This window comes from Mytilus trossulus, chromosome 10 (genome assembly GCF_036588685.1).
Source record: "Mytilus trossulus isolate FHL-02 chromosome 10, PNRI_Mtr1.1.1.hap1, whole genome shotgun sequence".
Taxonomy (NCBI): Eukaryota; Metazoa; Mollusca; class Bivalvia; order Mytilida; family Mytilidae; genus Mytilus; species Mytilus trossulus.
The window spans coordinates 14135895-14149299 of record NC_086382.1 but is presented as its reverse complement, the minus strand read 5'-3'; the positions used below and the strand labels follow the sequence as shown (position 1 = coordinate 14149299).

Here is a 13405-nt window from a genome sequence, read left to right as displayed (position 1 = left end):
CAAAAAAATGGTATTTAGCAATTGCAAATCCTCATCTTTAGAAATCAAAACAAGCACAAATTACACTTAACCTTATTAATCAATAACAAATGAACATAAATAAAATGAGATATGAGACAGCAACACAACAACATAAAATATTATTGATCTAACAAAAATAACTAAGAATCATCTAAACAACAAGGGAGGTAAAATGAGGGACAGACTAATATATGTATATATATAAAAATATGTAAACAAAACAAATCAATCGTCAAGTGTGACTACATTTAATACAATTTGTAAAATTAAATCATTAATTGGTGAAGAACTGATTCACTGATCAGTCAAGTGCACATCAAACAGTATTTAAACACTAAATGTTGCACTTACTGTGAAACTAAAACAAGAATGTGTCCTCAGTACACGAATGCCCCACTCGCACTTTCATTTTCTATGTTCAGTGGACCGTGACATTGGGATAAAAACTCTAATTTGGCATTAAAATTAGAAAGATCATATCATAGGGAACATGTGTACTAAGTTTGAAGTTGATTGGACTTCAACTTCATCAAAAACTACCTTGACCGAAAACTTTAACCTGAATAGGGACAGACGGACAAACAGACGGAAGAACGGACGGATGAACGGAGGAAGGACGCAGACCAGACAACATAATGCCTCTCTACTATCGTAGGTGGGGCATAAAAATAAAATAAAAGGTGATAACTACAAAAAATATTTTATACAGCTATTTACATGCATCTTTTTCTTTATGTTGAAATTAACCAAAACAAAAATGGAATGCATTGTGCATTATTGAAGAGAACCTACCATAGTTAGGGTCAATATCTAATTCTCTTCATATATCAATACCAACTTTTAAAAATAACATTCCACTTTGTCTTTTTCTAAAAAACAATATTATATTTAATTCTGTCTTTCAATTTTACCCAATACAACTATACTTTTGATCTATAAAACTTAAAGATTCTTACAACCAACAGTTACCTATAATGTTATATATACTATAAATGATAGCATAATAAAAATTCAAATACATACAAATTTGGATCTAAATATATTTGGTGCTATAATCATGAATTGATGATAATATGTATAATGGTCAATTAAAGAAAATTATTGCACATACATATGGTTTTGCAGTAGGTCTCTGATGTAGGTTGAAATAATTTGTTTACAATTTCCTTTCTCAGTTTGGGGGGAAAAAAAGCCAGACATATAACATTGTAACCATGTTCTAAGGAGGTTGCTAATTTATGATTATGAAAGTACAATAATTGATAAAATAAATATAAAGACATTATTATTTACTCTGGAAACATGGGTTATTCATGTAAATATCAATCATAAAATTTTAGTCAATCAAACTGACAACACCTAGTTTTAAACATATTTATATATGGTGGACTGTGAAACAAGTTATTGTGACTTGAAAAACACATATAATTGCTAACATTAACATTAATATCATTGGGTCTATGGTGGATAGTTGTCTAATGGACAATCATACCACATCTCCTTATTCAGGTAATCCACAACTAGAAAATTAATTTTATATAACTTATATTTTAAAACCTGTACACATATATAGCAAAACGTAGTATTTCAATGTAATTCAATGTTTATGTTATTTTAAGGATTATCACAGATACTTTGTGTTTTGATTTTCAACTTTTTAGAAAGATTTACATAGTGAATATTCTTTAAAATTATCTGCTTAACCCTATTTTCTCTTGAGTCACAGATTAGAGAATTTTTGTGTTAAAATGCAGGTAAAATGATAGTTTAATGAGAGAAAAAAATATCTACACAATTACACCATTCTTTCTTGAGCAAATTTTCACAAGCAGTTTTTCAAGGTTAATTTTTCTTTCATAATTTTTCATTGATAATTTATGAAAAATTGGAAGTATTTGTCAAAATAATATAACTTAGCTTCCAAATAAAGTTAAAAATATAAATCTTTATCAATTGGAGCAAAGTCATATTCAGGGTTCTAGTTTTTTTTGCAGCAACACTTCTTTGTTTTTTCATAGGATTTCATCAGGACTTACATATATTTTTAGAAAACAAAAAAATAATTTATTTATGACTATTAAGAAATGTAGTTTGTAAAGCGTCTTTGATACTAAAATATTGTACAGGGTAACATCCAGTGGTTGTCAGCTGGAACTGATAGAAATTTGGTATTGCAAAAGGAAAATAACTGATGTTTAACGATGGAGTCATTTCAAATCGACCTCATTGAATCCGTATTCATGTGAACTTCAATTTAACCCCTTAGCTAGAGATGGATAATGCATGATTGATGCTTTCAAGGCTATTTAAAGAAAAGAATGTCAACATTGAAAGTGAAACATGTGTAAATCATATGACATCCACAGAAAATCATTTGTACTGGTAAAATCAAAATTAACTTATTTTTTTAACCTTAAGATTGAAATCAAACATTCCTAGAAAAATCCATTTGCACAAGGTCCATTTACCTATCTAAATTGATGTTTATGTTTATAACAGGTTATGTGACTGTCAGATGTTTTCAGGTCATTTCCATAGTTAACTAGATGGCGTCTAGACCACAATTTAATACACAGGAAACGAAGCTACATATTATTGAGCCAATGCCCTGTAAATAGTTTATTCTAGACATTTTATAATTTGGATAAATGTTTTACATTGTTATAAATCTAATATGAGAATTTTAGTCAAATATGTTAACATGAATTTGACAGTTAGTTTCCCTCCAACATCAATTATAAAAAATTAAACAATGTCATTTGTATTTTGATTATTGCAATATTAATAAGCACCAAACATTTTAAAAAAATAATTTAAAAAAATTTCCTTTCTTCATATTCATAGAAATTCTATATTTAAAGTAGGAACAAAAGATAAAGCATGGTAAGGGACGTAACCCATCTTGAGCAGTTATAATCAAGGGGAGGTAACCTATCTTAAGATAGATAATCAAAGCAAAATAAATCACTAATTTGTGAAGACTTAATTAATAAGAAGTAATTATAAGGGGAGGCAACCTAGAAGTAGTTATAAAAGAGCAAAAACTTATCAAGCAAAATGAATCACTAATTTGTGTAAAAATATCTCTATAAAAATAATATTGCCTAATTCTATGACTTAAATTATCACAAACTAAGCTTTAAGAATGAACAATCACAGGCGTCATCTGTGAGTTTTTGTGTTTTTTGGGTGAAATTTCCAGCAGCATTTCCTTGGAGGGTGAGTTTGTATCTGAATGACATCTACTCTCCACATTTATAATGGTCCCAACATTTATAGGAGGAAGTATTGTTTTTCTATTTTTAGGAGTGGGAAAATCAAGAGTACAATTATTCTCTTGGAAGTCATTTTGATCATGAAATATGTCTGTCTTGTCGTCTTTTCTTTCTATTGATGAATCTGTCACTTCATCTGAAGGTGAAATTGTTGACAGTTCTTGTTGAATGTTAGACAATGCTGCCACACCCATTGATAATTCTTCTTTTCTTTCTGTATATGATTTATTTTCAACTGGAGCAGCATTTCTTCTGGCATTCTGTAAAATAAAGAACAGCTTTTCTGCATACTTGAAAATATAATGAAATTGTGAACCAAGTGAACCAAAATAATTGCTATTCATTCTTTATGCATATATACTGGTAAAGGAGTAGGTTCAGTAAGACCCCTTTTTGGCCCAAAATATGTCAGTTTTAGAAAATTGTGAAAATGTAATCCTTTAGCTATATTTTATAAAGTGAAATGCTTCTGCTACATAAATATGAGCTGTTGTTTGACAATACAATGCACCAATATCGCGTTCTAGCATGATTAAGTCATGCTAAATTACTGAAATCTTCAACATTTTTGCATTTTGGTTAATTTCTAGACGGTTTCCGTCTAAAATGAAAGTGGCCGCGCCGCATTCGTGTTCATTCATAATATTTAAATGTAAGTTGTATTTGATGATAATGCAAAACATATATAAAGGTTGAGGATGAACACGGATGCGGCCACTTTCATTTTTGACAAAAACCATCTGAAAAGTGACATTTTTTGGCATATTTGATAGATTTTTCATATTAAAGCTTGAATCAGAGAGTTTTTAATGACTAAACTAGTTAACATCTTTCACATTAACTTAATGGAATCAATTGAAATAGACACTTAGGTGTTTAAAAAGAGTCCAAAAATTTTAGTTTGATGAACATGAAATTTGAGTTTACAATAACTGATCTCTATCATATTAATTACATAGATGCAAATGTTAAATAAGTGTGATTAACAGGATGATAGGATATTAGATGATTAATGATTAGTAACCATGGTACCAGGAATGCTAATCTGAAACTTACATTTTGTGTTTTGTCTCCTCTGTCCTTGAACTTTGAGTATTCGATGGAGCAAATTAAGAAGAAGAGGAAGCCAAACCAAGCCGATGTGGCAAAAAATATAATTACGAATGTTTGGCCACCATTGAAGCCTGGAAGTAGAAAATAAAACTTACGTAATTACGACCTCTTCCTCTTCTTTGGTAACCACGGTATTCTGAGCAACAAACAATACACATGATGAACACACACCAGGCCGAGGTAGCAGAGAGAACAACTAAGAACAGACTGCCACCAGTTAAACCTTGAAATAGAGATGAAAAAAAAATTGAAGAGGAAATTAATAAAGAGAAACATTTAAGATAGCAGAAATTAAAGAGAAAAATCAAAATGTAAAGGAGCCTTTTGAACAGTGCAAAAGTCAGATCCTGGAATAAAAGATGAATGTAAAAAAATGGGAATGTGTCAATGGGACACAGATGATGTCCCAGCCTGTCTATCATAATATCATAAAGAGAAATAACTGAATAATCGTGATAATGGTAAAAGTGATGCTTCCCAAATTTGTACTTGCTCTTTATTTTGTAGTTATAAGCATTAAGTGTAAGTCTCATTACATTTGGTTGAGGCAAACTTAAGTTAGAGAATGGAAAAGGAAAATGAAAATTCAATATTTTTAAGTTTATATAGAGGCATAACTCAAGAACAGCAAAAGTAACACCACACAATTAAAATCTTATCTGTCTTATGTGGTAATAAGGATTGTGTATAAGTTTCTTAACAATTGGTTGTGGAAACGAAAAAAATCATCATTTTTTTTAATTTGTAAAGGGGCATAACTCTAGAACAGCTATAGTGACAGTCCCAAAATTCACATTTGATCTGTGTGTTGTGGTAATAAGCATTGTGTATATAAGTTTCATAAAATTTGGTGGAGGCAAACTTAAGTTACAGATCTGAAACCAACTTTGGGACGTACAGATGGTAAAGGTAAAACTTCATGCCCCCTCCACTATGGTGGGGGGGGGGGGGGGCATAAAAAAATTTCAATAACAATGATTAGAAATGTATATGACATGTAATACACGCAAGATTTAAATTAAATTAGTGTTTAACTGCCTTCTTAAGCATGCACAGTTTAAAATGTTTTAAATGGTTCAAATATTTCTTTCAAATTTTTTTCAACTACTGATGAATTAAAAAGAGAAAATTATTAAGAAGGGAACCAAATAGCAAACAGATACATTCATTCCCCATTGCAATTACTGATCTAAATTTCAAAAAATGTCTGAACATAGTCATATAGCAGTCCTATGATACACAAATATAATTAAGCATCCACATTCATTCATATCATGTAATATTTTATTGACATTTAAAGGTCACCCTTATAATCATGATAATACATTTGTAGCTACAAAAGTTTGATAAAATTCTGTCATAACGTTGCCTTCTAGTTAATAATTAAATGATTTAAGTATACCATCACTTGTGTCTGTATCTGTACTATTGTTAGTCCCATTCATTGGTTCAATCACAAGGGTGGACTAATATCTGGTAAGTTTCATTATCTCAACATACTGAAAATAGATACAAGTACATGTACATGTATTTATAAATAAACATCTGCACCATGAGCACATGATACTTTCATCGTCTTGTGTGTGAAATTTTATGCAATAATCATTAATAATGTGAAACCAACCCCCTCATGTCCCTTTTTTTTACCAAAAACTTTATAACTCTAAAGTAAAATTATGATTCATTACCAAAAAGTATACAGATCTTTATACGATTATTAAGAAAGAAGTGTGCAAAGTTTAAAGCAATAATCATAAATCAATTTTCAGATATGGTGCGACATATGAAAAAAATAACACCCCTGTTTTGGTTTTAAAGTCCCCATGGTCCTGTAACTCCTAAAGTTTAAATCTTACTTTCATCAAAAAGGACAAAGATTGTTTGACCATCATAAGAAACAAAGTTCTGCTCTCAAGTTACAGTGTAACATGTGGATGCCAACAGACAGACAGACAGGTGGACAGACGGATGGATGACTGACCATCATAAGAAACAATTTATATGTTAAGTTTCATGAAATTTGGATACATGTAAGCGGTTCTCAAGTAACAAGGTGACATTTGTATACCATAATACCTCCTGTCAAAATTTTTATGGGCGTATAAAAATTGAAACATAGCATGCATAGTGATTGTGAAGTGCCCACATGCTTCCAACTAGTTGAAAGTATAATATTTTACCCATAATTCCATATTTAAGAGATACATTGTACATGTACAGTACAGCCTGTGACATCCTCTTAGTAATGTCCACCCTCTTGCATGGTCAACATCCAATGGTGGACATTTATTGGGGTATTCAATATTGAGATGTTGGCCATTTATTGGGGGTCATAAATCATAGGTTGATTTTTTATCTAATTATGTTACCTGTTAAAATCAACCTGAAGTTTTCAGCTGGTATGTTTTATTAAAATTTACCTGTACAGGTAATTTGGGTTTCTTTTAAAATTGACATTTCACCTTTTTTGGAAAATGTAGAATAAAATATTGTTTTACTAAGTCTGTTAAATTTTTATAATTTTTTGTCTTTAATTTTATTTAAATTTTTTTTTTTTAATTGTTATTTTTATTTCATACTGCTTTCTTTCTTATTCTTTTATAATTTCTTCTTATAGTAAGAATCTTGAGTAAAAATGGCAAAAAGTCAAAGATAAAGTTATTGACTAGAATTTGAAATAAACAGACTTTTAATAATTGTTTTTTAAGTAAAAGGTTTATATAAATGTACATGTTGTACATTGTATTCAATCGTTTCTTAACATTATTAAATGAGTTATTACTATTAATAAAAACTAATAATCATGCAAGTATATTTTAAATAAAAAAATAAGATGATCAATATCTATCCTTTTACAATAAATTTTTATAACATCTAATGTCCTTATATATATATCTGAATAAAGTGAATCTTATGAAAAGAAATTATTTAAAGAAATTTTCTTGAAACTTATTAAATACGTTATCTTCAGTTTGGTGAATTTCTTTCAAAATTTGTCTCCAGAAAAAATGAAGTGCACTTCTAAAGATGGTTACACTTTTATGGTCTATTATTTAAATCATTTTTTTTTCCAGTGTATTATATAGTCAATAGTGCTGGACTGACATGATACATATTCTTGGTATACATTTACTATGATTTACAAAGAATATGTCAATTAACCTAGGCCTTTCAGATAAAGTTAATAATTGCAGGGACTTGAATGAATTAAGACTCTTAAAGTCCTTAATAAAAACTGAATTTAAATCAAAATCTAAAAATAAAAATTTATGATAAAAACTGTAAACTTGATTGTGTCAATAGGTAGAAAATTTTTGGTCATAATTTAGTAATAGAAAATAGTGGACAATATGAAATTCCTAGAAGGATAGAGTGTGTAAAATTATTTACCTTCTCATTATAATGTCTCTTACCCAAGAACAAAAAGTAAAAGAAATGCTTAACCTCTAAAACATGGATCATGTTTTAAATACCATATGACAATAAAAATATTATCAAATTTTGCTGTAATGAATATTTCAAATACTTATAAATATTCTATTCAATAAAGAAATAATGAATTGCCTAAATTTTATTTAGCTTTTAAGTCCTAAAGACAATCTTAATCATTTTTTAAACCATGTTGAATGCAGATCAGTTTATCTACAATAATAAAACATTTTAATTTTAGAAAAATAATTTGAGAAACACTTTGTCTATAAAAAAAAAAAAAAAAAGGCATGCATTGTAAATGATATTCATTTATTCTTCACTTACATGACTTACCAAAAAATAGAATTATTATAAAAAAGACTTAAAACTGATTAAAAATTATTTAAAGGGTATATTAATAAATATCAAAACTAATAGTCATGAGACATTTATTTTTTAATTAAGCTGTGTGTTCAACTAGTTTTATTATTCCATTTTATATTCATGATATTTGAAAATTCTTGTCATTATCACAGTTATTAAATTTGACAAACACATACATGTATATTTTACCTGAGACATGTGACCTGTAAGTTATATAATTTTAACACTTCAATGCATTCAAGATTTCCCTTTATCCTTGACTAGTTTTTGATTAATACCTTGTGTATTAGAAAAGCAACAGGGGTATGATGATGGACATATAGGGCCACCATGGTCAACATAATTTTATGGCCACCATTAATAAGATAAAGTCACAGGTAGTACTGTACTACATTATCATGTCAGTCAGTCAAGGGTATAAAACTTTATGGTTATTAAAGAAAACATAATAAGAGAGTAATTACAGATATTTTCAACAGCAAGGGTCACAGGTGTGATACATAAATGTATGTACAACAAATGTATTACACAAATGTATGTGTATATAGAATAGAGAAAGAAAATAGGAATGTGTCAAAAAACAACCTGACCAATGTACATCATGTATCCCAGGAACATGAAGAAGTTAAATTAATAATTCATCCTCCTTTGATGTTATAAATAAACTTAGATAACTTGCCTCTTCAATCACTGCAAATTAAACTTTTAAAACCAAACGCAGAAAAGTAATCAGGTACAAAATGTATGTTAGGAACTTAGGATTCTGGTTTCTTATTCCTTTGTTTCCTATAAATGAAGTAATAACAAATGAATAAGTTAATCATCTATCTTAGTAACCATGGTAACATAATCATGACACTGTATATAGCTTCCTGTTGATGAGCATGTACATTTTAACACAGTTTCCAAATAATAAAGAGTCATGTGCTGTCCTTTATAATGTTTATATTCTTATCAAATAAGGGGGCATTATATTTATAACGGTCATGACATGTAGTAAGAAGCGTTATTTACTTTCCTACGATCATGAGCATGATGTACATTTAAGTTATATCATGTAAAATCATAAATCGATAATCACCTCTTTGCCCCTTTCTTTGAATCTGTCACTAGCACTGATTACGACAATATCATATGGTCTATAAATACTGAAAATAGAATAGAGTTTCAGAGCTTCAGATAAGCTGCATATTTGCGTGATCAGGCAATAAAAATAATTGAAAACCCAATGCAATTGCCCATTGCAGAGTTCTAAAACCGAATCCATGCAAAGAAAAACACAATAACTTGTCAAAACCATAAGTTCTTAACGCTTTTTGTTGCTATAGTGTGGGTTATTTACCCATATCTACTTGTAAAAAAATGTATTACATAGTCTTGACATAAATCTATGTTTGTAATATTAAAAATCAGAATTATTGAAATGTCCTTTTGTTCTAAAAATAGATTGTTAAAAGGATCCCTGTTGAAATGTTCTGTTGCTTAAAGGTACGGTACATGTGGTCAGGCAAACATTTCCATCTTCTCTGTCTTTATCTAACTAGTGTTAGCCATGTTGTCATAATTCTTTTCGTACTTCTTTGGAATTAACATAAAACTTAACAATGAATTATAACGAAAGTAAATTTCCAGTAAAAATATTAGATCATTATTGAATAGATGCATATTTTAGTTTCCTTTTGAGAGGATTATGATGATAACAAGACTAAGCTAGTGTTGTCAGGAAGCGTCCCTTGAACACACGGGGTTTTGCAATGGCACATCAAGGCGTGTTTGCTTGCTTTAACGACAACAGGGTTAGAACTCGTCAAAACTAAATCAGTTGGAACATGAAGGGCCAAATCACTTATATGATTTCATCATCAGATTCCAAAAGTTCTAATAAGGGACAAGTAAATCCAGATTTATGTAAATAAAATTAGACAAAAACATTGTTTATTTTTAGTTCAAGAGTACAATGTATTATACATTTTAGTTGATGAGTGAACACACACATTCAATATCCTGTTAATGAAAAAACCCAATACAATAAGGAGCTTGGAGGTAAAAACCCAATTTGATATTTTCTTCAGAATAACGAAATTGAATAAAGGGCTGTGCTTTAGTGCATGATACAGCCGTTGCTCTTTTAACATTTATAAAAATGGAAAGGGAGCTTATGTCAATAATTATAAACAATTTATCAAAGTTGCATAAAATCTTGTGAAAGTGTTAGTTATTGTCCCAAAATTCGAAAATCCCCCCTTTTTAAGTATTGAAATTTATAACACGGAAATATAAAATATGAAATTTATAAAAATTGAAAGGGAGCTTACATCAAGAGATATAAACAATTCACCAAAGTTTCATGGACATTGGTGAAAGCCTTTTTGAGTTATTGTCCGAAGCGTTAAAAATTCCCCTTTTTTTATAAATAAAGCCCCATAAATCCAAAACTTAAAATCTGAAATTTTTAAAATTGAAAGGGAGCTTACATCATGTTCAATAGATATAAACAATTCACCAAAGTTTCATGGACATTGGTGAAAGCCTTTTTGAGTTATTGTCCAAAGTGTTGAAAATCCCCCTTTTTTTATGAATAAAGCCCCATAAATCCAAAACTTAAAACCTGAAATTTATAAAATTGAAAGGGAGCTAACATCAATAGATATAAACAATTCACCGAACTTTCATGGACATTGATGAAAGCCTTTTTAAGTTATTGTCCAAAGTGTTGAAAATCCCCCCTTTTTTATGAATAAAGCCCCATAAATCCCAAATTAAAATCTGAAATTAAAAAAAAACGAAAGGGAGCTTACGTCAATAGATATATAAACAATTCACTTAAGTTTCATGGAAATTGGTGAAAGAGCTTAGTTATTGTCCGAAGTGTGGACGACGGACAGACGGACATAGGTATACCATAATACGTCCCGTCTAAAAGACGACTGGTGTATAAAAACTATTTCACTCAATTAAATAAAAAATGGAGGTGTAAAAACCCCAATTTGTGGATTCTCATCTGAAGCTCAGGACTCTGGAGTTTTCAAACCAAAATGTGTTATATTAAATCTGAACACAGAATCAGTACTTCAATCTTATCGTAGAAATGTAAATGCAAATGCATATATACACATGTACATGACATAAAATTGAGAATGGAAATGGAGAATGTGTCAAAGAGACAACAACCCGACCAAAGAAAAAACAACAACAGAAGGTCACCAACAGGTCTTCAATGTAGCGAGAAATTCTGCACCCAGAGGCGTCCTTCAGCTGGCCCCTAAACAAATATATACTAGTTCAGGGATAATGAACGCCATACTTATTTCCAAATTGTACACAAGAAACCAAAATTAAAATAATACAAGACTTACAAAGGCCAGAGGCTCCTGACTTGGGACAGGCACAAAACTGCGGCGGGGTTAAACTAACTTAAACATGTTTGTGAGATCTCAACCCTCCCCCTATACATTTGTACCTCTAGCCAATGTAGAAAAGTAAACACATAACAATACGCACATTAAAATTCAGTTCAAGAGAAGTCTGAGTCTGATGTCAGAAGATGTAACCAATGAAAATAAACAAAATGACAATAATACATAATTAACAACAGACTACTAGCAGTTAACTGACATGCCAGGTCCAGACTTCAATAAACCTGACTGAAAGATTATGATTTCATCATATGAACATCATGCACAATCCTTCCTGTTAGAGGGTTTTGTATCATACCATCAAAACATATATGAGAAGAACATACACATGTAACCAGTGTCATGCCAACAACTGTTTTTTGAATAAATGTGTTTAGTTCAGATGCAAAGGCCCTATAAGTGAATCAATATTAACGCCAAAATATGCAATCTTTAATGACCTGACAACAGTGTAACTATATCCCTTCTTAATAAATCTATTCAAAGGTTTTGTTAGTTACTGGACAATGTATATGCATTTAAATGAACTAGGGTAATTCATCGTAATTTCATCGTTTTTAATAAAGACATACATGTGTATTTCTAAATTTAGTGTGTACATCCAACATGGTGACCACAGAAATTAAAATGGCCGTCATGTTGGATGTACACTCTAAATTTAAAATGATGTTTATGAACTTATCTGCTTTTTGTAATAAGTTATAAAATACATCAATAATATAGTGATACTTTTATTCAAATTAATCAATGTTTAAACATGTTAAAAGTCATCAATACGTGCTAATATTAAAATTTTGAAGTGTTATTCGGTCTTTACAAGTGTTATTCTGACAATAACAGTGTTATTCCGTCATTACAGGTACCACATTTTCACACCAACTGCCTTGAACTGTTCATTAATTGTAATGTTCTATGCCAAATATTTCATAGGTCATACATGTATGTAATCAAATATGATCATGGTTAAAATTATTATGCGGATGAAGATAATCACAATGGCTCTACTTTTATTCAATTGTTATGTAGTGTGTAGGTAAGTCAAGTTAGTGACTAAATGGACATAAATAATTTGATTCTTTTTATTACCTGCTTTCATTCTGTTCATCATTGCCGAATCGCCGAATTTCTTCAATGAACCATCAATTCTAATTTATTCCAATATATGAAATTGTCTCTGAGTTTTTAGTCAGAAAAGTAACAGTACATTTTAAATAACATTGTACATGTTGTATGAATCCTGCTTCTTTTGTTGTGTCTAGTCTGCTTCTAATTAAGGGACGTAATGAGAGGTGGGGAGAGAAACGACTATAATTGTTCCATGTAGAAACTATTGACGGAGAGGGAAACAATATCCGTATCATGTTGTACTGTGATCTACTGGAAAATTGTGTGTTTTGTTACAGCTGCGATTTCTCAAAAACACCTTGTTTGTGTTTGATTAGATTTTTTTCAACTTTGCCAAATAAGGGGAGATAACTCAGATAAAGTATTTTTTATGATAGAAATTTAAAAGTGTTTTGAATTTACCTATTTTTATATGTAGCAAGGAAACAAGTTCGATGACCTTATTTTTTTATTTTCTTATCTGAAAGCATGTTATAAGAGAAATCTTCTCACATTTTAGCATGTTTATCTTAAAGTTCTGAAAGTACGTTTTCTTTTTATCACACAAAATTTGATTTTCCATGCATAATCTATATAAAATCTGACAATTTTGCACAACCCGTAGCGTGAAAAAAGTTCTGTGACCCATACCAATTGGAAAGCCTACTTCACTCAATCAGA

General features: G+C 30.0%; 1 protein-coding gene across 4 annotated transcripts; it reads right to left on the bottom strand.

Annotated features, from left to right (window-relative positions):
* Window positions 1-299: 299 nt before the first annotated feature.
* LOC134686884 (uncharacterized) lies at window positions 300-12909 on the bottom strand. Of its 4 annotated transcripts, none has more exons than XM_063546714.1 (5): window positions 12707-12909; window positions 9286-9352; window positions 5812-5908; window positions 4505-4632; window positions 300-3556 (listed from the first exon to the last, which is right to left on the bottom strand). In XM_063546714.1, exons 3-5 carry the CDS (start codon window positions 5852-5854, stop codon window positions 3161-3163), a joined length of 567 nt encoding a protein of 188 aa, XP_063402784.1. In that variant the 5' UTR covers window positions 5855-5908; window positions 9286-9352; window positions 12707-12909; the 3' UTR covers window positions 300-3160. The 4 variants fall into 4 exon arrangements, with proteins under 4 accessions (XP_063402784.1, XP_063402783.1, XP_063402787.1 ...); XM_063546713.1 differs by lacking the exon at window positions 4505-4632 and adding an exon at window positions 4353-4480; XM_063546717.1 differs by lacking the exon at window positions 9286-9352.
* Between the last annotated feature and the right edge of the window lie 496 nt (window positions 12910-13405).

Excerpts from the sequence above, each read along its gene's own strand:
- LOC134686884 (XM_063546714.1), bottom strand. The coding sequence starts at position 5,854 with ATGAATGGGACTAACAATAGTACAGATACAGACACAAGTGATG. Across the intron at positions 4,633-5,811 it reads AGATACAGACACAAGTGATG|GTTTAACTGGTGGCAGTCTG; the intron begins GTATACTTAAAT and ends CTCTATTTCAAG. Across the intron at positions 3,557-4,504 it reads GAGGAAGAGGTCGTAATTAC|AATGCCAGAAGAAATGCTGC; the intron begins GTAAGTTTTATT and ends TTTATTTTACAG.